This window comes from Gadus chalcogrammus, chromosome 20 (assembly GCF_026213295.1).
Source record: "Gadus chalcogrammus isolate NIFS_2021 chromosome 20, NIFS_Gcha_1.0, whole genome shotgun sequence".
NCBI lineage: Eukaryota > Metazoa > Chordata > Actinopteri > Gadiformes > Gadidae > Gadus > Gadus chalcogrammus.
In genome coordinates this window covers 4301918-4327779 of record NC_079431.1, presented here as the reverse complement: position 1 = coordinate 4327779, position 25862 = coordinate 4301918, and the positions used below count along the sequence as shown (strand labels likewise).

Genomic DNA, 25862 nt, shown 5'->3' with positions numbered 1-25862 from the left:
GGCGTGCAGTAAGATAAAAGCAGCACAGAGTTAAAGTCACTGTGTCAGGAGGAGTCCTAAGAGTGAAATGAAAGTCTTAGCGTGGACTGCTGATAAGTAGAGCAAGCTCAATCACGCTGCACCTTCAAGGAACGCAAGACACGATGCTCATCGGCTGTCAGAATTGTCATCCATAGATACGAAGACGTAGCTTTGGCGTGACGAGGTCTAGTCAGGTTTATTCTTATAGTTAAAGTTCTCTTTGACATCCATGCGTTTGTTCAGTCCGCCGGCAAATCTTTTTCCGTCTGCAGACCGTTGAGTAACTGTTAATAAAATACATCCTGTTTCACGTTTGTTCCACCATGGGGCTGTTTTTCTAGAAGTTCTGCTGCTGGCATACGGCCCGCTATTGGTCACACTTGCATGTCAATCAAGACCTCCTCCTGACATTCCGGCGGTTCTTGACACAGTTAATCAACGCTGTTTCCCAGACTTTCTGTTCTGTCTGGGCTCGCTCAGCGAGACCATGTCCTTTCATTCGCGCAGCTGAAGCTTTTATTCACTCGGAGGCCGACTCCCCAGAGGTGAAATCGAAGAGCCATTTTACCCTGCACCTGGGAGGCCAATATTTCATTTATTTTTCAATCTCCAATGTATTTTATAACATTGAATAACCATAGCTCCTCGCTACCAAACACAATCATCGGCCAGGGCCCCTTGCATGGTTTGTATCGCAACGAAGGTCCCCTGCTTCAATTTCGGCCATGTAGAGAACTCGCAATAATAATCTGTGTTTCGTCGTGTCGCAGTCCATGAGGATCTATTTGAGTCTTTGGTGCCGAGCGCATGTTTGCGAGCGCGAGTCGCTGAGCTATCTTGCGGGCAACAGTGGATCGCGGGTGGCTCATTCGATTGCCAGTTCGATTCCTCCGTTGTTTTGCGCCGAAGGACCCCCAAAGTCACCTCATTTTATGTATTCTCTCATGCGACTTCATATCATGGCGCCGATCCAACCTGGGATTGCATTGGTTTTGTGTAATAAGCCACACAGCTGTGTACAAACACAACCGCTTAGTTGGGGAAAACAGACAATACTTAGAAAGAATAACGACAATGTGTGTTTACATAAGGCCGTATATATATTTAGCCCCCACCCTTGGATGTATCTTGCGAGTTGGCGTGTGCTTAGCGCTTTGTATGCTTAGTGCCTGTGTGTCTGTCTAAGTCGCTTCTGTTCTGTTCTCTTTTTGATATAAATATCTTATGCACTTGAGAGTTTGTGTGTGTCTGTGTGTTTAGCGTGGCATGTGTGTATGAGTGTTTGTTGTGTGTGTGTATGAGTGTTTGTTGTGTGTGTGTGTGTGTGTGTGTGTGTGTGTGTGTGTGTGTGTGTGTGTGTGTGTGTGTGTGTGTGTGTGTGTGTGTGTGTGTGTGTGTGTGTGTGTGTGTGTGTGTGTGTGTGTGATGGGTATGTGGGTGCCTGATTTTGTGTGTGTCTCTGTGGGTGTTTGTGTCTTTATGGGCGTGCCTTTATGTGTGTCTGTGTGTCTGTCTGTGTCTTTGTGTGTGTGTCTGCGTGTGTGTGGCTCATACCACGACTGAATGACTGAACGGATCCCCACCAAGATGAAGCATAATGAGACGCTTCAGTCCACAGATAGTGGTTAATGGAGGGTCGGGTTTGGGGGGGGGGGGGTGGGTAGTCTGTATGTGTGTGTGTGTGTGTGTGTGTGTGTGTGTGTGGGGGTGGGGGGGGGGGGGGGGGGGGGGGGGGGGGGGGGGGCGATCAAAGGGCTCAGCTGAGCTGCGGCGGCTATGCAGCTCCGGATGAACTTATCAGGCGCCGGCGTCCTTAGCCAGAGAGAGGATAGCCGGTCTCGACCTTGAGCCGGGAGGACGCCTCTGTGTTATTTATGGCGCCCGCAGAATAGATTGATCCCTCGTCCGTCCGTCACAGAGCCGATCAGTCTCCCCGCCAGCGAGCCGACTCGTCCCTCGGTCGTTGTGTTTGTCTTGTTGTCGTGTTTCTTTGGTCTTGGTTCGGTTGTTTTGCTTTTGTTTTTAATGACAGATGAATTTCAATGTGGGATGCCGCTGTTCGTCCACGCTCCTTTGAGTTACGGAGCGCCTTGTGTAATTTATAGCCTGCGTGATTCATTATTTCTTTTTCCGGCGCGCGCCGCTGCCGTCTTGAGTTATTTGTTTGCGTCGGGGCACATTATCTGCCGCAGACGTCTGGGGAAACGGCTGGATCCGCTTCTAATTTTCCACTCTCTCGCCCGGAAGGCACTTAAAAATGTTTTTCCCGACGACGTGGTTCAGAGGCAAAGTTGAGCACAAAAACAAAAACAATTGTTCGTCGGAGAAACAGCACTGCTTTCATAATCACCAGTGGCCGTGGTGCATGGTTAAGAACCCGTGGCCCCGTGGTTCTCTAGCGGAACAGCGCTGTCCGGGCGCTCGGCAGCACGTGGATGAAGCGCTTGTGATGAGAGAGGATTTTTGATTTTCAACCCGGGTTTTGATTCCAACATATCACCACTCTAACCCCCATTTTCTATGATAGACCGATGTCGTCCCTTTGCTTTTTATTATTTATATTAATTTTTTTATTTGTTTGACATAATTTTCGCACCATGAGCACCGACTATCTCTGTCGAGATTTCTGACGGACGTATCCGATAGATCCGGATCGACGGACACGGCCAGAACGAGTCTCTCCTCCATTTTCTTGGTTGCAAGGGTGACGAGTCCCGCCCACTCTCATATACGATTGGTTGCCTGAAAAAGGAGTGACAGCGACGACATCGGCGCCTTCTGAAAAATGTCGATAAAAACTTTTCAAAAAACATTTGACAGTTGCAAAAAGACCCTCAGAAAACAAACATTTGTGGACATGGGCCGTTAATGCTTCATTCTTTTGTACATTGTCCTCCCCCCACCCAAGGAGACTGTCATCTGACGGAGTGGTCGTCATGGAGCTCCTGTCAGCTGACCTGCCTGGAGGGGCGGAGCTTCGAGACCACTGGGCGTCAGGCTCGCTCCCGGGCCGTCATCATCCAGGTTCTGGAGAACCAGGACAGCTGCCCCCGACAGGTGTTCCAGACCCAGCCCTGCACAGGTACACTTGGCTCTGTAAAGGAACTCAGTACTTAACTCTGTAAAGGCACATAGTACCTAACTCTGTAAAGGAACGCAGTACACTCATGTTTCCCTGTACGCGGTACTTAACTCTGTAAAGGCACATAGTACCTAACTCTGTAAAGGAACGCAGTACACTCATGTTTCCCTGTACGCGGTACTTAACTCTGTAAAGGTACGCAGTATCTAACTCTGTAAAGGAACGCAGTACACTCATGTTTCCCTGTACGCGGTACTTAACTCTGTAAAGGTACGCAGTATCTAACTCTGTAAAGGAACGCAGTACACTCATGTTTCCCTGTATGCGGTACTTAACTCTGTAAAGGTACGCAGTACCTAACTCTTTAAAGGAACACAGTACACTCATGTTTCCCTGTAAAGTCATGCAGTACTTAACCATGCACAGGTGCGCAGCACACTTATGTTTCCCAGTAAAGGCACGCAGTTCTTATCTTTGTGAAGGTACATAGTACTCTGTAAAGTTACACAGCACTTATCTCTATAAAGGTACAAAGTATTTAACTTTGTAAAGGTACACAGCAAACCTATGTTTCCCTGTTAGGGCACCCAGTACTTGTACAGATGCAAAGTACTTACTACTGTAAAGGTACACAGTACTTTGAACAGAGGTCCTAGCAGACCTTTTGCACGTTTTAAACATGCTTCAACTTTCAAACCTGAGCACGACCCAGGTCCAACTGTAGTCCTGAGTCTTCTACAGCTCAAACCATGTCCGGGAGCATACTTTGAACTGTGAATTTGAGACCCTGCTTGGGTTGGGTTTTATTTTTTATTTTAGTATGAATCGAAAGTTCAGAAAGACTATGATGAAACGCGTTGCGAGTTCATGGGCTCTTTCAGGCGATTGCGATTTTCTCTTTCTGATCCAGCGAGCGGATTGTTTAACATTGTGTGCCGTACAAATTTGTGGCAAGTGACTTCACCTTCGTAAACCGGAGGCAATCAAAAAGCGCACTTGTTGCTTTCCCTGCTGTTTGTTCTTCAATGTTTAACTGAAGGGATGAGAGGGACTGCATTGTCCCTGACCAAGCCTCGACACGGAACCAGCTCTGACCCAAAAGCACCCGCCAGGAAGGCGGAGCACTTCTTTAATAAAACAAAAGCCCATCTCCCCAGCAGCCCTCTTTCATCTCTTTTTATGCCTCACATTTATTTGACTCTGGGGCAGGACAGAAAATAAGCGAGTGGTTAGGGTTAGAGGAAAGAAGAGACCAAACAAACAAGCGGCTCTCTGCATGGCAACCGTTGGCATAAATATACTCTCTACAGAAAATATATACAAAGATATATCCTGTTGAGATACATATTTAGGGTTAGCTGAATATATTTAGGTTTAACAGAATACATCAATGTATGTATTCTGTTCATATTGATAACAACCATCATCTATCCCACAACACACAACAGAGAAATAAATCCTATTTATACCCCTAGTGGTGTGCCAGAGTGGTCAGGGCTGCTGAGAGTGAGGGGCTGGCTCTGGGCGACTGTTGGAGAAGGAGTAGGGGGCTTGGCTGTCTGATGTGCACGGGCAGCCTGTAGTCATGGCTGAGCGCGTGAGCCAGCGCCGACGGCTAATGAGCTTCTGTGCTGCTGGCTCTGCCCCTGGTCAAGGGGGGCGGTGCTACGACTTCCACTGGCGGACGGGCGGCTGGAGGGACAACGCCAGGGAGGTGTGGTGCCAGCGCTCCGACGGCCTCAACGTCACAGGTGGGCCCGGGGCGCACGCGCACCGCATGGAGGCTCAAGCGCATGCACACACACACACGCAGACCCATGCGTGCACGCACGCATACACACATGCGAATGCACACACGCACGCACGCACACGCATGCTCATGTACACACGCACCTGCACGCACGCAGAGATGCACACACACATGCGCACACGCAAAACACACACACGGAAACGCACGTGCCGCCCGGCGCACACATGCACGCAGACACACACACATGCACGCATACATGCACATGCACCAGCACACACACACACAAACGTGCGCACGCATGCACGATTGATGCCAGGGGAAATAACACACTGCAATCAGCTGAAGTTATCTGCTCTTTTTTTTTCCTCTGTGATACATGCACACATACCTTCACGCGTACACACATGGTCACACACACACACACACACGCGCGCGCGCGCGCGCGCGCGCACACACACACATCGTCGCACACATACAGAGTGTCCAGTCATGGACTGAGGAGACACCCATAAAGATGCGTGCCAGGAGCATCATTTAGTGAGGGGGACGTTTTGGTGCAGTGTTCCTCTGGAAGTTAACACCTTCTTATTTGATCTTCCCGTTCTGCAGAACGCTCATTGATTTCTGCTCCCCCCACAAACATAAGTGATCAATAAGCCTGCGACTCTGCCGGCAAGGGATCCATATAAATATAATCACGCATTTGTATTGGTTGGAAATGAAGTAGCACATGCAGGCGCGGGAAACGCTGGAATGGTAAACGCACGCATGGGTGGTACGGAGGGGGGGGGGGGGGAGAGGGGGCTTTGGGCAGGGAAAGGCGAGCCTGGGTGCTGCTCTTTGGGGGAGCTGCGCTTTAAATGGAGGGTAAAAGGAGATCTTAATGCTGTGAGGAACTAAGAACCTGTCCGCACCGAATGCACACGCAGCAGGAGTAATCCGCCCCCCCCCCTTCCACACCTTCCCCTCGGTGTCTCGCTCTCTCTTCCTCTCTCTCAGCCTCTCACCCCCAGCTCTCCCTCTCTCTCTCCTCCTCTCTCGCTCGCTCTCTGTCACCCTCTCAACCCCATCTCTCTCTTCCTACCTTTCCCTCTCCCTCTCTCCTTCTCCCTCTCGCTCTCTCTTCCTCTCTAATAGCCTCTCACCCCAGCGCTCTCTCTCCCTCCCGCTTTCCCTGTCCCTGTCTCACCCTGTCTCTCTCGCTCCCTCGCTTGCTCTCTCCCTTTGTCTTTCTCTCTCTCTTTGTTCTCTCTCTCTCTCTCTCTCTCTCTCTCTCTCTCTCTCTCTCTCTCTCTCTCTTTGTTCTCTCTCTCGCCCCCTCCGTCTCGCCACGCTGAGCGGGAGGAACCAGAGGCATCACTCTTCTATATTTTGACACACAATTGTGCCACGGTGGAATTAAAATGTTCCCCAGGTTGATCAGGCGGCCTGATAAGGTCCGTCTCGTCATTCATCTGGCATGACACACCGTTCAGTCGCTGATCAACGGTGCAGTGGTGATAATGTGTGTATGTCTGTGTGTCTTTGACTATCTGTGTGTTTGTGTGTGTGTGTGAGTGTGCATACGTGTGTCTGTGACTGTGTACGTTTGTGCGTGTGTGTGTGTGTCTGTAACTGTATTTCTGCGTCTGTGACTGTGTGTTCGTGTGTGTGCATACATGTGTGTTTGTGTGTCTAACTACGTGTGTGTGTGTGTGTGTGTGTGTGTGTTCCTCCAGGGGGGTGCTTCTCTCAGAACAGCCCAACCACGGTGCGCTACTGTCACCCTCCGTGCACCAAACCTTTCTCCCGTTGCACACCGGTAAGATCGATGCCCCACCCACAGGCTTCGTGTGTGTGTGTGTGTGTGTGTGTGTGTGTGTGTGTGTGTGTGTGTGTGTGTGTGTGTGTGTGTGTGTGTGTGTGTGTGTGTGTGTGTCTGTGCGCGCGCTTGTCTGGCATGCATGTGCTTGTGCTTCGATTCATTCACTCCAGCTTTGAAACTATAAAGTTCTCTAAAAACATAAACACACACACACACACACACAGCTAGAAGTTAACCAGATAATAGCTGTTGAACGATGTAGGTTTAGTCGTGCACATGCAGGTGCCGGGGCTGCATGAGGTTTGTTGGGCAGCAATGGACGTTTAAGCTTAAAGTTGTACTGCCCCCTAGTGGATGTCAATTGTAACTGAAAGTAAGTTGAGTTGTGAAATGAGTAGTATGACTAATGTTGGACCTTCATGGTGAAATAACTCAAACCAAAGTAACTACACCGATATACATACAACACGTATTACATTTTTGTGTTCAAAGCCGCAATTTGTTTCTTTTCAACTAGCTTGTGGCTTACTTAAGTTTTATGTAGTTTCTTGCCTGATAACTGTGAAGGTCTCAATCTTAATCATTGAGACTACAACTTGACTGTTGTAGTTTGGCATCATACAAATATTCTGAAATTCATCCGTTGAAGAACTCGTTTCATCGAAAGTGTAGATCGCGTCATCGATGTGCTCCACGTCTCAATGTATAGTGGCATTTCGAAAGTAGAATCATAAATCAGCTATCACTGCCACCGAGCGTCAGGGTTAGCCTTAAATCTCTCCCTCCCCCTCTCCCCCTCTCCCCCTCTCCCTCCCCTGACGGAGACAGAGTGGGGTGTGCGGGTGTGAGCGTGGCTACACGGAGGTGATGACTGCGCACGGTTTCCTGGACTACTGCACCAGAACTCCGGGCGCGGACCACAAGAAGGCCGACGTGAAGACCAACTCCGGGAGGTTCCGACCGGGACCGCCACACACCCAGGACTTCTTCAGTGAGTGGTCTTTGCGACCCGTGGGCCCAGGTACTGACCACCGTGTCGGGGTCGGTTTCAGTGTATAAGAGACATTCCCGACCGTTGTTCTCATTCAAAATGGCAGGAGGGGTCTCAAAACTTGTTCAAAATGCCTGTCCTATATTAGTAGGAATGTTGTGTTTATTATTATTTTTTATCATTTCAGGTAGTTGTATTAGTTTATTAATTATAGTATTAAACTATTTTAATTGATTATCTTTCTCGGATGTGTGATTCTAAAGCAGAGTTTCTTGCCTCGACTTTGGGCAGAAACCCTCGCCTGTGAGGCTTGCTGAAGAAATATTCGTATTATTTCTAATCTATGGACGGGATTAAAGCGTCTGTGTTTTCTGCTTTAACAGATGGAAGACTTAGGCTGTGGGTTTACGGCGTCACTGCGGTTGGATTCATCCTAATACTGTTTGTAATTACTGTATCATTCCTGCTCTGGTATGTATCTTTATTCCTCTGGATGTCTAAATGTTTTACTTTAGAGATTTCATCAAATCAGGGAAATGTTAGCTAAGGACAGAGTTGTCTGGGTTCTCATCAAGCAGAAGAATCCCTGCTCCCTTTTGAACGGTTTACCTAGGGTACAAGGGGTAGTTAATGTTAGACACTACTAGGAACATGTAGGGTTGCTAGGCAATACAAGGAATTGGAAACAAAGTTGAAATGATTAAAAGTAAAACAACCCACCTTTCCATCACAGGGGCCACCATAAAATATGATGCTTTTATTAAATTATTTTGAAGATAAAAAAATATCCTATATTTGTTTGGCCTGACTAGCAAACGCCATGGTAAACAATGACTACATTTGGTGCCTTACCGACTTTTGTAGTGTACAAAAATAGGCCACAGAACCGTCATGTCACTTTTGGCCGCCAATTCTACACTTAGGATTTACTCAGGCATCAGTGTTGGGTCGCCATCTGTGTCAAGCCGTTACAGCAGCGAAGGTTTGTTGACTTCATCTGCCTCACAGACGCTCGTCAGAATAAGGCTGTGCGGACGGACTTACATATCCGTTTGACTCGTTTCATGGGCCAGAGACGGCGCAGTTCGGAGAGGATGAGCAAACGGTTCGCGAGCCGCCAGACCTGTAACGCAGGCAACACGCTCATGAAACCCCTCATCGAGTACGAGTGTCACAGTTAGGCCCGACTGTCGTCCGTGCCGCTCCGTTAAATGTGATCCGATTAAATCTCACGCTTGTGTCGTGTCACGCCCCCTCCGTCTTCTACTCCTGTCTCCGCAGTAAACCCTTCAAGCCCCCCAAGTCGTCCTCCCCGCCCCAGAAGGCGCTGACCCTGGCCTACGACGGCGACGCCGACATGTGACCCCGCCTCTCGTTCACCTCCGCGAGAAAACGCAGCTGGCCCGGAACAGACGCAGAACCCCCCCCCCCCCCCCCCCCTGCAGACTCTTTCCCCACACCGCATTGCCTACCACCCACCCGCTCCATCTGGCTGTTGGTCTGTCCGTACCACTGTTGCTCCGGGGTCGGTGGCGGTCATTAGCCGGACGTTCGGTGACCAGCGGACGCGTCACGCCTCGTGGGTTGAGCAACAAGTTTAAAGACTGACCCGTCCCGTGCTCTCGAACACGGGACGAACCCGACGACCGTAGTCCCATCGTGTCCAAAATGCTATCGTGTCGTCCCGAATGATTGGATTTCAGTCTCTAAAACTCTTTTGACAGACTATAACGTACAGAGAAAATGTTCTCTTGTGGACTTTGTACGCATCGAGATGCCTTCGTGTAGAGGTGTGTTAGGGACTAAACGCAGATTCCTCCAACCCCAAGGAGGGTTCCTGTTTGCTGGAGACAGGCACCTGTGTGGTGGAGACAGGCACCTGTGTGGTGGAGACAGGCGCCTGTGTGGTGGAGACAGGCACCTGTGTGATGGAGACAGGCACCTGTGTGATGGAGACAGGCACACTTGTGGGCTAGAGACAGGCATCCGTCGCCTTGGTGAGGCAGACACAGTTCAGAGACTGGGGAAGTTGGACCAACGGAACATGTGGATGTTTGATTTGTGGGACTTTTAAAGATATCTCAATAGGTCCCATGTTGTGAAACCAAGCCTTTGTTTGACAAACTGATCGAAAAGAAAAAGAGCTCTATGCACTACATTAGTGCTTATTCATTTTTCTGTTTCTTGATTTTATTTCAAACAACTTTTCTAGTGTTTAAACTGTAACGGTGGGTTGAATTGTGTTTATGTTTACGATGCCATATTTGGTTGTGGGTATGGTTGATTGTGTGTGCGTGGGTGATTGTGCGTGCGTTTGTGTGCATGCATGTGTGTGTAGGGATTCTGAGTAAACCAAATGCAAGCTTGCCTTGACTTTTTCTTTTAGTACTAACATAGTGACCCACAATTTCTCCCAACTCTCGTCAAAGGTACGACTAAATTACATTTAAAAGTGGTTTGGTTGTAAGGAAATTAATCGCATAATGCCATCTAGGTGTTTTAAATCTGTGAATCTGTTCAGCACAACATCAGGGACCATGTACTCATGGTAATTGAAAGAACTAAGTGATTGACTTGAATGTATTTATTTATATATTTATTTACCATGGATATTTGTCGTTTTTCACGATGAAGACAATGTGGGTTTATGCTGATGATTTATTCTTCTTATTCATTCTTAATTTGTGTTTTCGATAAATCTTTCATTCTGCTGCCATGACAACAACAAATTAAAGAGCGGAAAAGGGTGATCTTTTATGCAGTCCAGACCAGAGGAGTGCTTCAAATTCAAATCACTTACAGCCCGGTATTGTGGCAATGCTTTCCACCAGCACTCTTTACAAATCACTGCATCCTCTGAACCCAAATAATCTCAAACTGCTGACCGCATTATTCATTAGACCCAGATTTTTTTTTAAACTGTAATCATAGGTTGTCTTCTTGCACTTAAGTGTACCACTTAACCAATTGAGTTTCGTTGTTTCTTTTCAATTTATTTTTCAATTGTGAATCCCAAAAGTTCTTTCACAAATAACTATAATCTATCTGGTTGTTAGAATCGTTCAAGAACGATTCTATTTCAACAGCCATTGTATGTATGCATGCTTGATCTTTTCTGGTTTAAAGCTACAAGTGACCTTGCAATGACCCCGTTTTACATGGTACCAAAACATTTGATTGCTGTTTACTTTAGATATGTTTCCATTGATATTTGGCTCGTCAAAACGACAGAATACAGATGACGTTCAAGATATTTCATTTGGGACATGACGAACGTGTTATGGATTTCTCAAAGACCAAATGATTGGCCACCTTCTGATATCTTCTCTATTAGAGGTTGCAGCCAACCACTTTGAGGCCTGTCATGTCAGACTTATCATTTTCATGGCCGTTATTACAGAGTATTTGGACTGTATGTTAAATCATTATTTACACTGATATCAAACCATTTGTGTGGCTATCGTGTGTATCTGGTTGGGGAAAGAGATGGTGACAAAGGCAAATAAATTGTTGTACATTCTACGCGGGGCGACTGCATCTTTCTTCCATGTCACGGGAGTCTCCACGAGTGCCATTCAGCCCTGTTCCTTCAGACCGAGAGACGGGGAGCAGCGAGGTGCGAGTCGATCTTGATGAGTTTCACTTTGCTTGCATCCCACGGTGATCTCCATTGACTCCTCTGTTCTCTTGTCTCCATGCCTATAATTACCTTCTGATGGCCATTCCTCCGAGGCCCCGAGCCTCTGCCGTGCGTATAAAAGGGGGGGGCTGATAAGACTCACGGTGCTGCCAGCCCCCTCCTCCCCCACCCTTCTGATAGACCCCAGGGCTCGATTGGAATCGGTATTAAAATCTTTTTGTCCGATCTAATTCATTTATTTACGGGCGCCGCGGTCGGTTATGAGGAGGGGGGGGATCAGGACGGCGGTGACGAGGCTGCCTGATGCGGGGCTAAAGGGCTGCAGGACCCTGTCATGTCCAATTCATCCACTGTAAGTGGCTGACACCGCCCAGGGTGGAGTTTGTAATTGTCTTCAGGGTTCGGGGGATCGTCTCGGGGGGGGGGGGGGGGGGGGGGAATGAGGTTTAGTTTAAATCATGCTTCAACCATTGCCTCCAGTTCAATTACTGGACTGGAGGATTTTTTAAGCTGAGCTTGAGTGTAATATTTCAAGGAACAGAGAAAGGTTGGCCGTACTTTTTGCTGCAAGGTGTGGGAAAATACGTTCGAATAGGGCCATATTTGGGGCCCATTTAACACTGACAAATTTGAATTGTCTTGAAAATAAAATGGAAATGAAACCTTGAATGGTTTATCAATTAGGCAAATAAAGAACCCATAGGTGTCCTATTGTACACATGGATTTTATCTGTAGCATGCCCTTGGGTCCTATTCATTGTGAAAAAGATGAGATCACTTTCGCTTTGTTGGCTACTGTTTTGGAGCTGTATTATTTATTCCATTGCTATAACAGCCTCTCTGTATCATTTTTAATTAACATTTAATCTATTACTATTTCATTGTTTTGAATAGAAATGTCCTCATCATAGCCCAATCTAAATGTATAAGGCTGTACCATTTATAATCTTTTTAAGATATCCGGCTCTCTCTACTTGCGCCAGCATTTTATCTGTTGGCAATGGGTTCATAGTAGCTGCAGGTTTATGGGTCCATGGAATGGGAATCCGTTGCGCAATTGAATGTAGCACACACGTGTGTCACTAGCCGTGACAACGCCACATCTCGTGTCTGGCGCTTTCTGTAGGCTTGTTTCACTGTCTGATGTGTTTTCAGGTTAAGGTGTTACTTCTGAATCTAAATCGTCAAGCACCCCCACCAAGCACCAGCAAGATAATCCCTGGAAATAAATAGAATTATTCAAATTACACCGACCCGAACATGATGTAAGAACACACAAAAAACTATTTATTCATGCAACCCTTTATGGTACAGCTGAGTGAATGATGGAATATAATATATCTTTGCAAAAAGGAAAAAAGGGCCCAATTGAACTTTTTAGGGCCCCTGCCGCCCATTAATTTATCTCTGTAGGCTTGGTCACCCATAAGGCACACAAAGATGGCCTTTATTTATTCAAATTAGTATCACACTTGAACACCACGTAAAATACAAGTGAATGATTTAGGCTACATGGATTGCAGGTCAGCCGCTCCCTATACGCAGAGTACACAGAGTGCGAAGGGGTCCAAATACCTGGGGGGGCACCAAAAATGAAGGTTTGTAAAAAAATAAAATAAAATATATTACAATATTGAATTAAAAATATAAATTAGTTATGAAGAGGCCCACCGTTGTTTTTTCTTTATTGTATAACCTATCACACAATTGCTGCAAATTTGATCTTTTTACCTAATATATAAAAAGAGTCTCCCCCCCTAACCCTAAACTGTGGCGTTGGGTTTAGTAGTTAAACTAGTTTTGGTGTTAGTAGAGTTAAACTGTGAGTCACACCTGACAGTCAGGAAGAAGCGAGTCAGAGGGCGGAGCCAAGTGGCAGTTAAACGTCTTGCAGCAGATCTTTTATACAGTATACTTACACTCTTATATGCCAGGCTGTCGCTTCACTGCACATTTCCTCGAAACACATGTGAGTGAAATATATTAAGTTGTGTTTGAGACTTGCGTCATGCGTGATCTGAATACTGACACATTCGCTGAACAACAGCAACAGCGTGCTAGAACTACATGCATATTCTCCTTTCCTGGAGGAATAGCGCTGCTATGTATCGCACCTAGATACTCTGATATGGTTCAATGTCGGATCCTGAATAGAAAATCACTCTACAGAATCGGAAAGGTCTTTATCCGTAAAACCGCTTTTTTACCACGTAGCCTACTATCAGCTTCAATTGTATCAACAAACCTATATGTCTCGTCAGCTAACCGAATCATTGACCACTCCAGCAGACGAGCTGCAGCAGCGATGGCATCGCCCCTGAGGTCCCTGGTGGAGGACGATGAGCGGTACCTCAAGTCCTTCCAGCTGTTCCTGGAGCGCTCCTCTGAGCACCAGTGCATGCAGGACTTCATTCAGGGCATACTGCCGGGGGAACTAGCCAGGTAATCCAGTAACCACTGCATGAACCACTGGTAAGTCCCAGTGGTTCACCGCGTTCTCAGAACATGTTTGACTTATGAAGGCCTACCCCCAAAAAAGCAAAAAAATAAACTGACAAAAACATTAAAAGGCAGGGGCAAAATGAATGCTTACAGTAAGTGACGTGTTCTTATGATTCACTTTCATTGTTTTCATTGGAATTATATGCAGAACTTGATCGTTAATATCCAGATTTACTTTATTTTGTTATGGAGGTATTCAGATTACATTTATTGCATTTAGGTGGAATCATTAAAAAAAAATTAAGCCTATGTCTCTATCGCGCCTGACTCTTCAGCTTGCCTCCATAACCAGTTAACATCACGGCTATTATCGTAGCTGTTCCTGTTAATCTTTAAACCTGACCAGCACCTGCACCACTAAACCCCTGTTGCTGTTGCACATGTTTTTTGAAAAATGAGCCAATTATTAAGGGTCCAATGGGGTTTTATAGCTAGACAGGACTGCTGAGATTCCGACAACATTATCACTCCTGCCTTGTGTTTATTAACTGATCTTGATTATTAAACTCACATTTTATCTTTCCAGCTAATGCCAAATAATGGTTCAACACACGGATATTATATGCAAAAGGTGTAGAGGGTGCTGGTACGAGGATCAGTGTGGACCCACCAACAATGTGCTAACGGTGTTCAAATGTAACCTTTAGTGTCGGCAACGGAAAGGCTGAGCTGAATGTCTTCGGAGTGGGAAGCGGTTCAGGTGAGAACCTACCAGGCATTCTCTACCTTAGTGACATTATAACTTTGTGGAGCCTCCATTCAAACATGTTCATCTACAGATCCTCAGTTGGACGACAGCCTTTGTCAGCAACTTGTCCTGCCAGTTGGGTTAATATTAACCATCCACGGCAGACAATGTCAATAGAGGCAATTATACGTTTTTTGTTTACTGCAATGCATTTATGTTTGAGCGCTTGCATTTTGACAGAGAGTCTATTCCGCCAAGAATGCCAGAATGTGATGTCAAAACCGATTAAATGTTTCTGTTAATGTATTTGCAGCCACACCGACACCTGCATGTCAGTATGACAGAGTAGATGGCGGTACGGGTTTCCTAATGGCATCTGAATTAATGACTTTATACCCTCAGGGTAACGTTGATGCTAATCTGAGAGTTTACATGCTACACGAGCTCGGCTGACCACATCTGCTGCTGTTCACTTGCATAAGAGTCAAACAAGTGTTGTTTAACAAGTGGCTCTGCAACAAATTGAACAAGCAAAAATAATCGTCATTTTATTTTTCGCCTTCCGTCTCTGACAAAATAGGTGTAAGTATGTGTGTAGTGCAGGTAGCTATGTGCCGCTAAGCGTCATTCACTGCCAATTATCTTGTGGAACATGTCCATGCTAATACCTTTCATTTAATAAAACTTGGTAGCTGTTTACATTTTATCAAAAAGGCTGACACTCCACCAAGGCATATTTAAACATTCCTGCATGCATACACTTTCATTCTTGACTTCAGAGCGGATTTTGTTACTAAGTGGAATTTAGGATTAGTAAAACACATTAAACATCCAATCAGAGTCAGTACCGGAGGCGTTTTGTCCAATGAGAGGTCAAGTCTGCTTGTTGCTGTGGTTGCAGGTGATATAGACCTGGAGATGTTTTCTCAGATCCGTCAGAAGCATCCAAGCATAACGGTGGACAACCAAGTGATTGAGCCCAGCAGCCAACAGATACATAACTACAAAGGTACATATTTACTGCGTATTATCTCACGTTTACTCTTTCAGCCTTGCTGATCCGAGTCAGGTAGGATTAACGGTTTATACCAATTGTAATTGATTTACCTCTTTTAAGAAAAGTAGTTCAAACTAACTGGGGGTCACTTGTGTTCTTTTTCCAATAGTTTTATTGTCTAAGACACCAGATTTAGATTATATTAAATTCACCTGGAACAAGAACACTGCCGCTGAGTTTGAACAACACTGGAAAGAAAACAAGATGAGCAAGAAAGCAGACTTCATTCACATGATACAGGTGAATAAGATTCCCACTATGAGCGCCAATGCTGCACATCACATTGGTTTCTTCAGTCTGAGTACATGCTGGTATTGTAGTTTAGACCCATTTTCTGGTAACATCACGGGCATAGATTGTTTACGTGGCTCTTTAACGTTTATGTATATGTTAACATGTTACAAATGTATATGTGTGCTCCCCACAACATCGAACACTAACCAAAATAAGGAGTTTACCTACCATCTTCAGTTTTCCATCACCAAAATCATTATGATTTTCCAGTTACTCATGACCAGGGCTGTCATGCACACTCTGATAATCATTCCAGATTAAGCTGTACTAAATGACTCTCCTAGACTAGGAATATTAAAGAGCATGCAATCAATGTGCCACTCATGTGACACATTTCCATTCACATTAATTGTCCACATTTCATGGCAATTAACCCACACTCGTGAACACCTGTCGTTAATAGACTATTAATTAGCCATTCTCTGGACCGCTTCGCCAGCCAATTTCTCTGCGTTTGTGTTTGAATGAACAGATGCTCTACTACGTCAAAGACCCAGACGCCACCGTCCGCTTCTTCCAGAGTCTACTCGACAAGAATGGAAAACTTCCCATTATTCTCGTTTCTGGTACATCGACATTTCTTTATCGCTCCATCAATTTCTTTACGAGTGATTATAGAGCGATGCAATTCTTATTACTGCATCCAGGAGAGGCAATCCATCAAACATTGTATGACTAGATAAAGATATATATTTTTTTTTAAAGTATTTTATTGCCTTTTTTTTTTTTTGAAGGACTGTTGCCTTCATGTGTGGCGCATCATTGGATTTAGTTGTTAGATGCTATATCATTTAAAACGTTCATGTTTCTACCGGTAGACATTGAGCCGGTATAATACCTTATAACAAATTCCATGTCAACATGTATTTTTGGTTCCATGTTTTTTTGAGTCAACAATCAAGCAGTTAATCTGTAAAATAATATAAGCGCATGAGACATCTGATGCTTGATTCAACCCGCCTGTCTCTGTCTGCTTGTGCTCGTGCGCATGTGTGTGTGTGTGTGTGTGTGTGTGTGTGCGCGCGTGTGCGTGTGTGCGTTGGACCCTTAGGTAGGAGTGGGTGGGGCAAGCTGTGGCGGAAGTACCGGAGCCAGCTGTGTAACACCGAGATCAGCCAGTGTGTGACCACGAGGGACATCAAGAGCGGCCTGGAGTCCCAGGGCGTGGCCTACCGCAGTTACGCGCTTCCGTCCCATCTGGACATCAGCGAGTGCTTTGTGGAGGGCAGTGAGAAGGGGGAGCTACTGCTGGACTTTCTGACGGAGGTCCTGGACTTCAGCCGGACGGCGCCGGCCGAGCTTAAGGCGGGGGTCCTGGAGATGTTGCGGCAACCGGACTGCAGCGTGGAGACCGATGGGAAGGTCATCTTTAACAACAGCCTGGAGGCTCTGGTGCTGGACCCTCTGCCTTAAGGCCTGATTATGGTCTCCATGTTGACACAACGTAACAGACTCACTGCGTCCGTGCGGATTCTCCCTGCGTCCACTGCAAGGTCCTGACGTGCGCCTCCCAAAAATTCAGCAACAAGGGCTGTGATTGGTCCGCTCACTAAAATCCAACGCAGGACCAAAACAGTTGACGACTGCCTCGAAGCATCTGCATGGGCATTGCGTTGCATCGACTTGGAACCATAACTGAGCCTTTAGCATTGAGGAGGACCTTCTAAAGATCGCTGAAATCTTAAAAAATATAAATATAATTTTGTTAGATTTACCTGTAGATTAAATATTTTTATTAATGAACTAAATCGTCTGTGTCTGTGCGTGAGACATCCAGTCCGTTCTCTGAGGGATGGTTATATTATATTATATATTCTTTAATTACAACTATCACGTAACAATCTTAAATGTTGATTTGTTGGGAGCACAATCTGAAACAATGCAGTAAACAGCAATCTACCTATAACGCAGGCCATGGTTGCATTTGCTGAACAGATTTTTCTCCAACAAACAAAACCCTAACCCTAGCCCTAACGTAATGAATTCACCTGAATAATTATATAAACACTGTGGAGAATATATAAGTTCAAAACGGCTAAGCAAGCTGTGCAAATAATTCTCCAGGCGTTAAGACAGATTTGTTAATGATGTCAATACCTTAGCTAGCCATATGAGGGTGCTATAAAACTAGCCATATGAGGGGAATAACTCATATTGTAAAACCAAGGCTCTAGCTCTACAGGTAGGGATGGAACTAGAAAAAGCATTTCCTGTAGAAACTGGAGTGAGTGCTGTACAAAATGAGGATGAAAATATGTTTTGAGTAAAGTTGGATAGTTTAAGACATAAAGAAATGTTAAATGGCTTAAATCAAGTGAAGGGATGTAAAAAAGTTTAAATGGAATTAACATGCATGCCATTTAAAATGGTTAGAAACAAATAAAGTAAAGAGTTAAATAAACAGCTGAAGTGATCATGTTTGAATACATTTGATTAAATATAGAAAAGCTGAGCTCTTCTGTGTGTGTGTGTGTGTGTGTGTGTGTGTGTGTGTGTGTGTGTGTGTGTGTGTGTGTGTGTGTGTGTGTGTGTGTGTGTGTGTGTGTGTGTGTGCGTGTTCTTGCGTGCGTGCGTGCGTGCGTGCGGTGGGGTACTGTTGCGACCGTGGTCGTGGTCGCCGTGTTCCGGGTGCCGCAAGGGATTCCTGGGACTATTGCTAGTGGGACCTCTGGCGCCCTCCTAGGTCCTTTGCGGCAGGCAGGGACATAGTGATGGGTTTGTCTCTGTGGGTGTGTATTTATATTTGTGTAACGTTACTGTACTTATGTTACTGAGTTATTGTTTCCGACACCGTCAGTGAGACATACATTGCGATCGGTTGAGAAAGTGGGTTTTCTGTGGGATGTTTCTGTAATAAATTGCAACTGTCGCAGTCGTTTAGCCTATGGGCTGCGAGGGATGTATAATTGCTCCCCACTCGTCCTTCCCGTGCTGCTCGCTCGCTACAGTAGGCTATGTTATGAGGTGAGGCATGGACCTATTAAAGAAGGTGAGGACTGCATGCCGCGCTCAACTATTGTCCTTCTTAGGTTTTATTGTTTCTTAAAGGGGACATTATACCACCAGGTGTGAGTGTGATTAGCCTTACAAGCTGTTTCGAAAATCTGCCCCATATGATATCACTAGTGGGCGTGTCCACCTAGATGTGCGCTGGAAGGATCAGTCTACCAGCCTGCCCAGTGGACTGAAGCAAACGTTGCGCATTTATCCAGCACAGATCAAGGTGGACACCTCTACTAGTGATGTCAGAAGGTGCAGATTTTAGAAACGGCTTATAAGGGCTCACACTCACACATGGTTGCATAATATGTCCCCTTTAAAATGTTAGGATTACCTTGGAATCACTTTGTGCCATTTAGATTTTAAATAGCCTATATTTTAAACTAAGGATAAACTAAAGATATTCTACATTTAAAATATAATTTCTCTGACTATTCAACTAGCCTACTTCAGACTTTGTAACTTCCTAACTTAACTTCCTAACTTTAACTCAACACAATTGTATCTTCAATAATTTGAAACATGAACAGAATTTCGATATCATTAATATACTTTTTTCAGATTCATTTTAATTTCATACCGATATGGAATATTTTCAGTTGGTCTCATTGACTCATGTTGAGGCCACAGCGTGACGACGTGTTGCCAGATTGCCTGGTTTCCCTCCTTTTTGGGCTACTTTTAATCACGTTGAAAGTAGCCCAAACCAAACATGAAATGAAATAGAGTAAAACATCTTGCTCCCTCAGATTTGAGCAGATTAATGTATTAATCTGAAATGTTGTAGAAAATGTAGAAATGTTACATAAAACCACTTTAGGATAGTGGTGACACAGTTCAAATACAATTTCTATAAGAACAGATTAGATGTATTAGAACATTTTCAACTTGAACGTGTTCCATGAAGACAATAAATAAACGATACTTAAGATCCTTAAAACGTCCTCCGCCATGCTAAGGGAGAGGGTCCAGGACCAGTGCCTCTATGCTGTTGTTAAAGATGATCTTCCCATCGGTCTCCGCGCTGCAGTCCGGGTGCCGAAGCATCTCCAGGACCCCCTCCTTCATCTCGACCGGCGCCGTCCGGCTGAAGTCCTCCACTAGGAGCAGGAAGTCCAGCAGTAACTCTCCGTTCGCGTTCCCCTCAACGAAGCACTCGCTGATGTCAAGGTATGACGGCATCTGGTAACTACGGTAACTGATGCCCTTGGAATCCAGCATGCCCTTGATATCGTCCATGCTGAAATACTGTCCAGGGTAGGTGGCAAGCTGCCTCTTGTACTTCCGCCACAGTATTTCTCGCCCAGTCTTACCTGAGGGTCACACACACACACACACACACACACACACACACACACACACACACACACACACAGACACACACACACACACACACACACACACACACACACACACACACACACACACACACACACACACACACACACACACACACACACACACACACACACAGATTGAATGATTCAACCGATGTTTAACGTGCTATTTTTATTTTACATAATCTATATAATAGTTCTTCATCTATATTATAGATGAATAATCTATATTCTATGTAGATTACATAGATATAATCTATATTATAGATTAACTGCTTGGTTCTTGCCTTAGATAGATGGACATAAAAATATCACTGTACCAGAAACAAGGATGATAAGAAGTTTGCCAGTCTGGCTGAGGAGACTCTGGAAGAAGCTGATGGTAGCGTCAGGGTCTTTGACATGGTTAATTCACATACAAGCCAAAATGATTTAGATTGTGGCGCAGTCCAGAGAATGTCCTATTATTTGTCTATTAACACAGGATATGTTTGGAATGAATGGGAACTCAACACATGAGTGGCATATTGATTGTAAAATCATTAATATTCCCAGTATAGTAGGGACTAGGGGTCTTTTGTTGCATCTCACTATGGAAGGACTATGAAGATCCAGACTTGAATTACTGGGGAAGCTCATTGCCTGGTTATGAGCAACCAGATAATCCTAATTATCTGGTGAAATATACTTTGAAAGTATACTTTGGAATACTAAAGGGTAGATGAAAGGTTTTTTGGTTCCAAGTGAATTTAATGTTATCCAAATCTGCTGTCTTTGACACCAAAACTAGGTCAAAGAAAAGACGCATGGCAAATCAGATATTCATTTCTGTTTATATTCAGGCCATTTAGCAGACCCTTGTCCAAGTGACTTACACCCATTAATACACACATTCACACACTTTCAGCGTCATCAACAGCCAGCTCGTCGGGAGCAGTTAGGTATCTCGCTCAGGGGCATCTCGACACTCGGTTAGGAGGATCGAACTAGCAACCGCTCATATTCAAAAAATAAAAAGTTAATTAATTATGAATGTTTAGCCCTTAATCCTTCGAGACTTTATCAACAAAGCAAGGCTGAGAAAGAAACAGGATGTGCTACGCAGCTAGTATGTACCTTTGTAGTTTTCTACCTGTTCACCGCTGGGCTCAATCACTTGGTTGTCCACCGTTATGCTTGGATGCTTCTGACGGAGCTGAGAAAACATCTCCAGGTCTATCTCACCTGCAACCACAGCAACAAGCAGACACTTGACCTCTCATTGGACAAAACACCTCTGGCGCTGACTCTGATTAGATGCAAAGTCTTTTCCTCCATCCCTACTTCCCCCGTATACAAGCACATCATCGCCAGTATAATGAATAGTGCAGTAGTCTGGATGGATATCAGCAAAAAAATACGAAAAGTCCATTGAAATTATTCATTGAGTGAGAAAGGAGATTTGCTTGCTCCAACACTGAGGATAATTCTAGTGGCAAGGAAGAGATTCAAGATCAGAGAATCTTTACAGCTGCAGCAGGAAGCTGCCGGAACGCCTCAGCTGGAGGACCGCCTATGGTGTGCCTGCTAGCACTTGCTTTTCTCTCAGTATGCTCCCCTAGCCATTGTCTATCTGGAGAACAGCAAATCAGTCAGCAGAGCTCGGGAGGCATGTATGCAATGAGCTTGGTGTGTTGCCCTGAGGGTAGACTCACAAGTCAAGTCTCTCACGCTTAGTTAAACTAGAGACTGAGGACATTCTCCCAGGTTTCATTGCTAAAACTGTTTGGAATCAACAAGAAATGGGTTTGGTGGTCGCACCAACATGCCTTCATGGTCCTGTGTTAAACTATTTAAACAAAGTTGATAGAAATCCTGATTCCACCAATCTTGCGGACTGAGTGGATCATCTGATCATTCTTAATAATAATAATATATATAATAATACATTTAATTTAGAGGCGCCTTTCAAAACACCCAAGGTCACCTAATTAAACATGTTAACGACAATCCACAACTATATGCATATCCATGATTGCATTACTGATATTACTACATTGGGGGCAGAGAAGGGAGGTATAAGGCCCACTAGGTTCTTACCTCCAGCACTTCCCACTCCGATGACATTCAGCTTGTCCTTTCCATCGCCAAGACTAAAGGGCAAAATAAAAGGCTGTTAGCACATTTTATCAAAGTTAAATGAAAAAGTTACATTTTAAACAAACATTTTTTTAAACAAATATGCATTGAATTATTGGAGTAAATGTTAATTTGCTGGTTAAAAGATCAAGTGAATAAACCCAAGGCAAGGGAGGGTTATTTGGAGTCCCAAAGCTCAGTAGTCTAGCTATTAAAAAACGTTGAAGCCTGAATAACCGTAGGCTCATTTCTTTAAATTTGCAATAACAAGAAGGTGATGGTGAGTTAAAAAGATTAACAGGGACACAACAATAGTTATCAAACAAATACAGTATTGTACCTTTAGTACAGGCTCCAGATTATTCATCTGATTCTATGCCATAGCCAGAGCCTCTAGTAGTGCATAAAGTTAGTATAACCTTTCCAGTATATCTGAAACTGTGCCATGGATAAAGTTGGTCATGCTCTGGTGCTGAGTGCTGCGGTCCAGAAACAGCTTGAAGGCCTTCACGTATCTCTCATCGTTATCTATCAGACTCTTCATGATCGAAGCCATTGCTTCTCCAGCGGGTTGGGTCAACTGAAGAGATTCATGATTTTGTTAGAAGTACAAAAAGAGACACAATGCTTGTTTATCACATAGAAGCCCAATGTGAAAAAAGCAATAGTCTATAGCCGTCATATTTGGACATTTTGCTTTTCAACTTTCATCCTAAATTAGAAATGAGACACTTTATAAAGATTGTCACACAATTGGAAATTTGAGAAACAAAAAGGCAGTTGTTTAACGCTTGGGCTTAACGCTAGGAGACGAAGTCTCTAACACAACATGATAATATGTTCACTTACTTGTACTACGAAGGAAGAAAAAGGTATGCCTGGCAATAAAGCAACAGCCTTGTAGAGAGACTAATAAAGGATATACAGAAAGCTCCACCCATTTACATTGCAGGAAACTAGAAAATCTGGAAATAGACAGAACTGTAACATGTGTGAACATGTGTAAATGATCACGAGAATATACACACAAACACTCTGAGGCAAACCTCCCCATTGTAGGCATTAACATCAGAGGATTTAAGTCTGATATTAACAAAACAAGGTTGAGAGGAGCGACATTCTTTGAGAGGCATGGATTGGGGAGGCCAAGTTAATTAGCAATGCGCTATGGGGTGGAGAAGTCATGCCTGCAAGAACAAAAGTAACGGAAACTATACGTTGAAGAAGTCAGGGAATGACATGGCCGGTGGTGTAAGACTGCGTAGTTAAGCCCTCGGCTTCGTTTGCCGGTCTATAGTTGTCTGATCATCCCGTTTGAGTAAACCATCATAACTCAACTGACATGTGGGACTGATGGTTAAACAATCACTTGCGGCTGAATAGTGGCAGGTCATTGGACAGCCTCTTAGCTCCGTCCACTGACTCACTTCTTCCTGACTCTCAGGACTCTCACAACTTAGCAATAGGTCGTAACCATGGAGATAATATCTCCCTCCTAAAACTCCCAAATCACATAGAGAACATGCAACAGCCGACTAGTTAATCTTTCAACCCAGGGGTCTCAGAGAGAGAGAGAGAGAGAGAGAGAGAGAGAGAGAGAGAGAGAGAGAGAGAGAGAGAGAGAGAGAGAGAGAGAGAGAGAGAGAGAGAGAGAGAGAGAGAGAGAGAGAGAGAGAAGAGAGAGAGAGAGAGAGAGAGAGAGAGAGAGAGAGAGAGAGAGAGAGAGAGAGAGAGAGACTCATGCCCATATTTACACTGACCTCCTCCTCTTCATCATTCATGCACCTCCTCATACACCTTTCACCCTTCTCTGACGGTCTCTCCTCATTGGTCTCTGGCTGTCCTCGTGCATCTCCTCCAGGTCCTCTCCAATGTCCCGTCATCCTAGATTCATTCACATGCATCCCGTTTCCTAATTTACATTTACATGTAATTGTCATGCACCCTGCCTCCTTGGTTGTACTGCTTTTAGAATGTTGGAGGGTCAACTTGGGAATTATTATTTTTCCATGTCAAAGGAAAGTAATGGGAAAAGTATTTCTAATTCATAGTCTAACTATAATGACAGCTCTGTGGCACTGCAGGTCATATATTTAGCCCTGAGACCCCTGAGTTGAACTTATAATATAACTCAATAATGTTTTGACTGTTTTATGCCCCAGTCTGACCACCTAATATATAAGTTGGTGAAAGATTAACTCTTCGACTGTTGCATCTGTTGATCTGTTGACTTGGCAGCCAAGTCGCTCTCTACCCCAGTGGCCATTGGCCCAAAGGGGCGGTAAACGTCTTACCGCCCATGTGGCATATTGTATATGGGTAGCTTTCACAATAAACTGTTTAGCCTGATCAATATCGTTATAATTTAGAGAATATTTCCTCCTGATGTTGACCGGGGTTGCGTAAGTCCTTCTGGGTAACTTAAGAAAATAGTAGGCTTTATTACTACTTAAAGAGTAACTGAGCAACAAGTTATGCAACAGTAAAGTACATCTCCCTAATTTTCCATAATGAGTCATGTTACTCTTAAAGATTGCAGGGGGGAGATATTTGGTGCATTTGGAAGGTGGTTAGCTACTAAGACAACAGTACGGTAGTTATTTTTTTACCCTGAGGCTTAGTAAGCCTCCACATTAACGGTTGACCGCCGTTTGAAATGAAACAGATGTGCTGGGCATTGTATTTGTAAGCCGCTTACAATTACAGTGCCGGGCTTATATGTTTCATTTCAAAAGTTGAGAGAGTACAAAACCCTAGTATAGGGTCTTCCAGGAGAGTAGCGCTTCCCAACCAGCAAGGCTAGGCACGGGCTCTTAATGTTAAATGCTGAGAGGTTTAACACATATTGCGTGTGAAAAAAATTGTTGCTCATGTTGAAAACATGAACATGTTTTAAGTCGGAGATCGGTATCTCTTATCAGTTGCTTCTTGCCCAGCTGCACGGATTTGAAGGAGGGCCTAATTTGACAATATCTATATTGTATGATTACTCCATCATTGTATGAGGATATGGTGGACTGTGGAATAGTATGAAAAATCACTGCCATAATGTTTTCTATTGGCAACTGGCATAATTTTGTATATTGAAATGTCAACACCATTGAATTCATAACATTATTATTATTATTATTATTCTTTAAAAACAAGATCATTTGAATGTATTTGTTTTGAATTTACCTCTTTGAAATTAAAATATGGCATTTCAAGTTGATTTCAAATATAATCTTTTCAATGTTAACTTATCCAGATATAAACATTTAAGTTGCAGATATTTCAAATATGATATGACAAATATGTCATATCAAAATACTGACCAGAAAATTCAAGCCATACAAAACTGAAGGACAGCAATCCGATTTTAGATTTTCTTGAAAATGATGTTGTGGTGTGAAACCAATGTGACTGTACTTACTAGAAATTTTATAAAAGTACTATTGTTGTACATTTAAATATCATCTAAAGAAAAATATGAATGCATAAATTGTTATATCGTGAAATGTGTCATTTAGCAGGGGGGTCGACCACTTTTCCATGGCCCATTATACATGTTAAGCCCTCTCAAAGGTCTTAGAATCTCC

General features: G+C 44.3%; 3 protein-coding genes across 6 annotated transcripts in view; 2 read left to right on the top strand and 1 right to left on the bottom strand.

The window, feature by feature from the left end:
* Positions 1-9030, top strand: part of thsd7ba (thrombospondin, type I, domain containing 7Ba) — a 115565-nt gene extending 106535 nt beyond the window's left edge. The window contains exons 23-28 of the mRNA XM_056580342.1: positions 2930-3103; positions 4759-4854; positions 6572-6654; positions 7486-7678; positions 8032-8119; positions 8930-9030. Of these exons, the coding sequence (XP_056436317.1) occupies positions 2930-3103; positions 4759-4854; positions 6572-6654; positions 7486-7678; positions 8032-8119; positions 8930-9011 (716 nt within the window). The 3' untranslated portion in view covers positions 9012-9030. The remainder of the gene's footprint in view (positions 1-2929; positions 3104-4758; positions 4855-6571; positions 6655-7485; positions 7679-8031; positions 8120-8929) is intronic.
* Positions 9031-13124: 4094 nt separating this feature from the next.
* Positions 13125-18230, top strand: hnmt (histamine N-methyltransferase). Of its 4 annotated transcripts, none has more exons than XM_056579676.1 (7): positions 13125-13257; positions 13578-13730; positions 14438-14490; positions 15380-15487; positions 15645-15775; positions 16302-16395; positions 16881-18230. In XM_056579676.1, the coding sequence occupies exons 2-7, from the start codon at positions 13594-13596 to the stop codon at positions 17240-17242; spliced, it is 885 nt and encodes a 294-aa protein (XP_056435651.1). In that variant the 5' UTR covers positions 13125-13257; positions 13578-13593; the 3' UTR covers positions 17243-18230. The 4 variants fall into 4 exon arrangements, with proteins under 4 accessions (XP_056435651.1, XP_056435650.1, XP_056435649.1 ...); XM_056579675.1 differs by having other exon boundaries at positions 13550-13730; XM_056579674.1 differs by having other exon boundaries at positions 13126-13257; positions 13575-13730.
* A 1203-nt stretch (positions 18231-19433) lies between these two features.
* Positions 19434-22999, bottom strand: LOC130373719 (histamine N-methyltransferase-like). The gene is made up of 5 exons (XM_056580340.1): positions 22704-22999; positions 22246-22298; positions 21283-21390; positions 20855-20952; positions 19434-20110 (listed from the first exon to the last, which is right to left on the bottom strand). The coding sequence occupies exons 1-5, from the start codon at positions 22838-22840 to the stop codon at positions 19784-19786; spliced, it is 723 nt and encodes a 240-aa protein (XP_056436315.1). The 5' UTR covers positions 22841-22999; the 3' UTR covers positions 19434-19783.
* Between the last annotated feature and the right edge of the window lie 2863 nt (positions 23000-25862).

What these genes read in the sequence shown, in the direction of transcription:
- hnmt (XM_056579676.1), top strand. Translation starts at nt 13,594, where the DNA reads ATGGCATCGCCCCTGAGGTCCCTGGTGGAGGACGATGAGCGGTACCTC. An exon ending in CTGCCGGGGGAACTAGCCAG is followed by an intron (nt 13,731 to 14,437) that starts GTAATCCAGTAA and finishes TGTAACCTTTAG; the next exon opens with TGTCGGCAACGGAAAGGCTG. An exon ending in ACTTCATTCACATGATACAG is followed by an intron (nt 15,776 to 16,301) that starts GTGAATAAGATT and finishes TTGAATGAACAG; the next exon opens with ATGCTCTACTACGTCAAAGA.
- LOC130373719 (XM_056580340.1), bottom strand. Translation starts at nt 22,840, where the DNA reads ATGGCTTCGATCATGAAGAGTCTGATAGATAACGATGAGAGATACGTG. An exon ending in CGGAGTGGGAAGTGCTGGAG is followed by an intron (nt 21,391 to 22,245) that starts GTAAGAACCTAG and finishes CTGTGGTTGCAG; the next exon opens with GTGAGATAGACCTGGAGATG. An exon ending in ACAGGTAGAAAACTACAAAG is followed by an intron (nt 20,953 to 21,282) that starts GTACATACTAGC and finishes TCTTTGACCTAG; the next exon opens with TTTTGGTGTCAAAGACAGCA.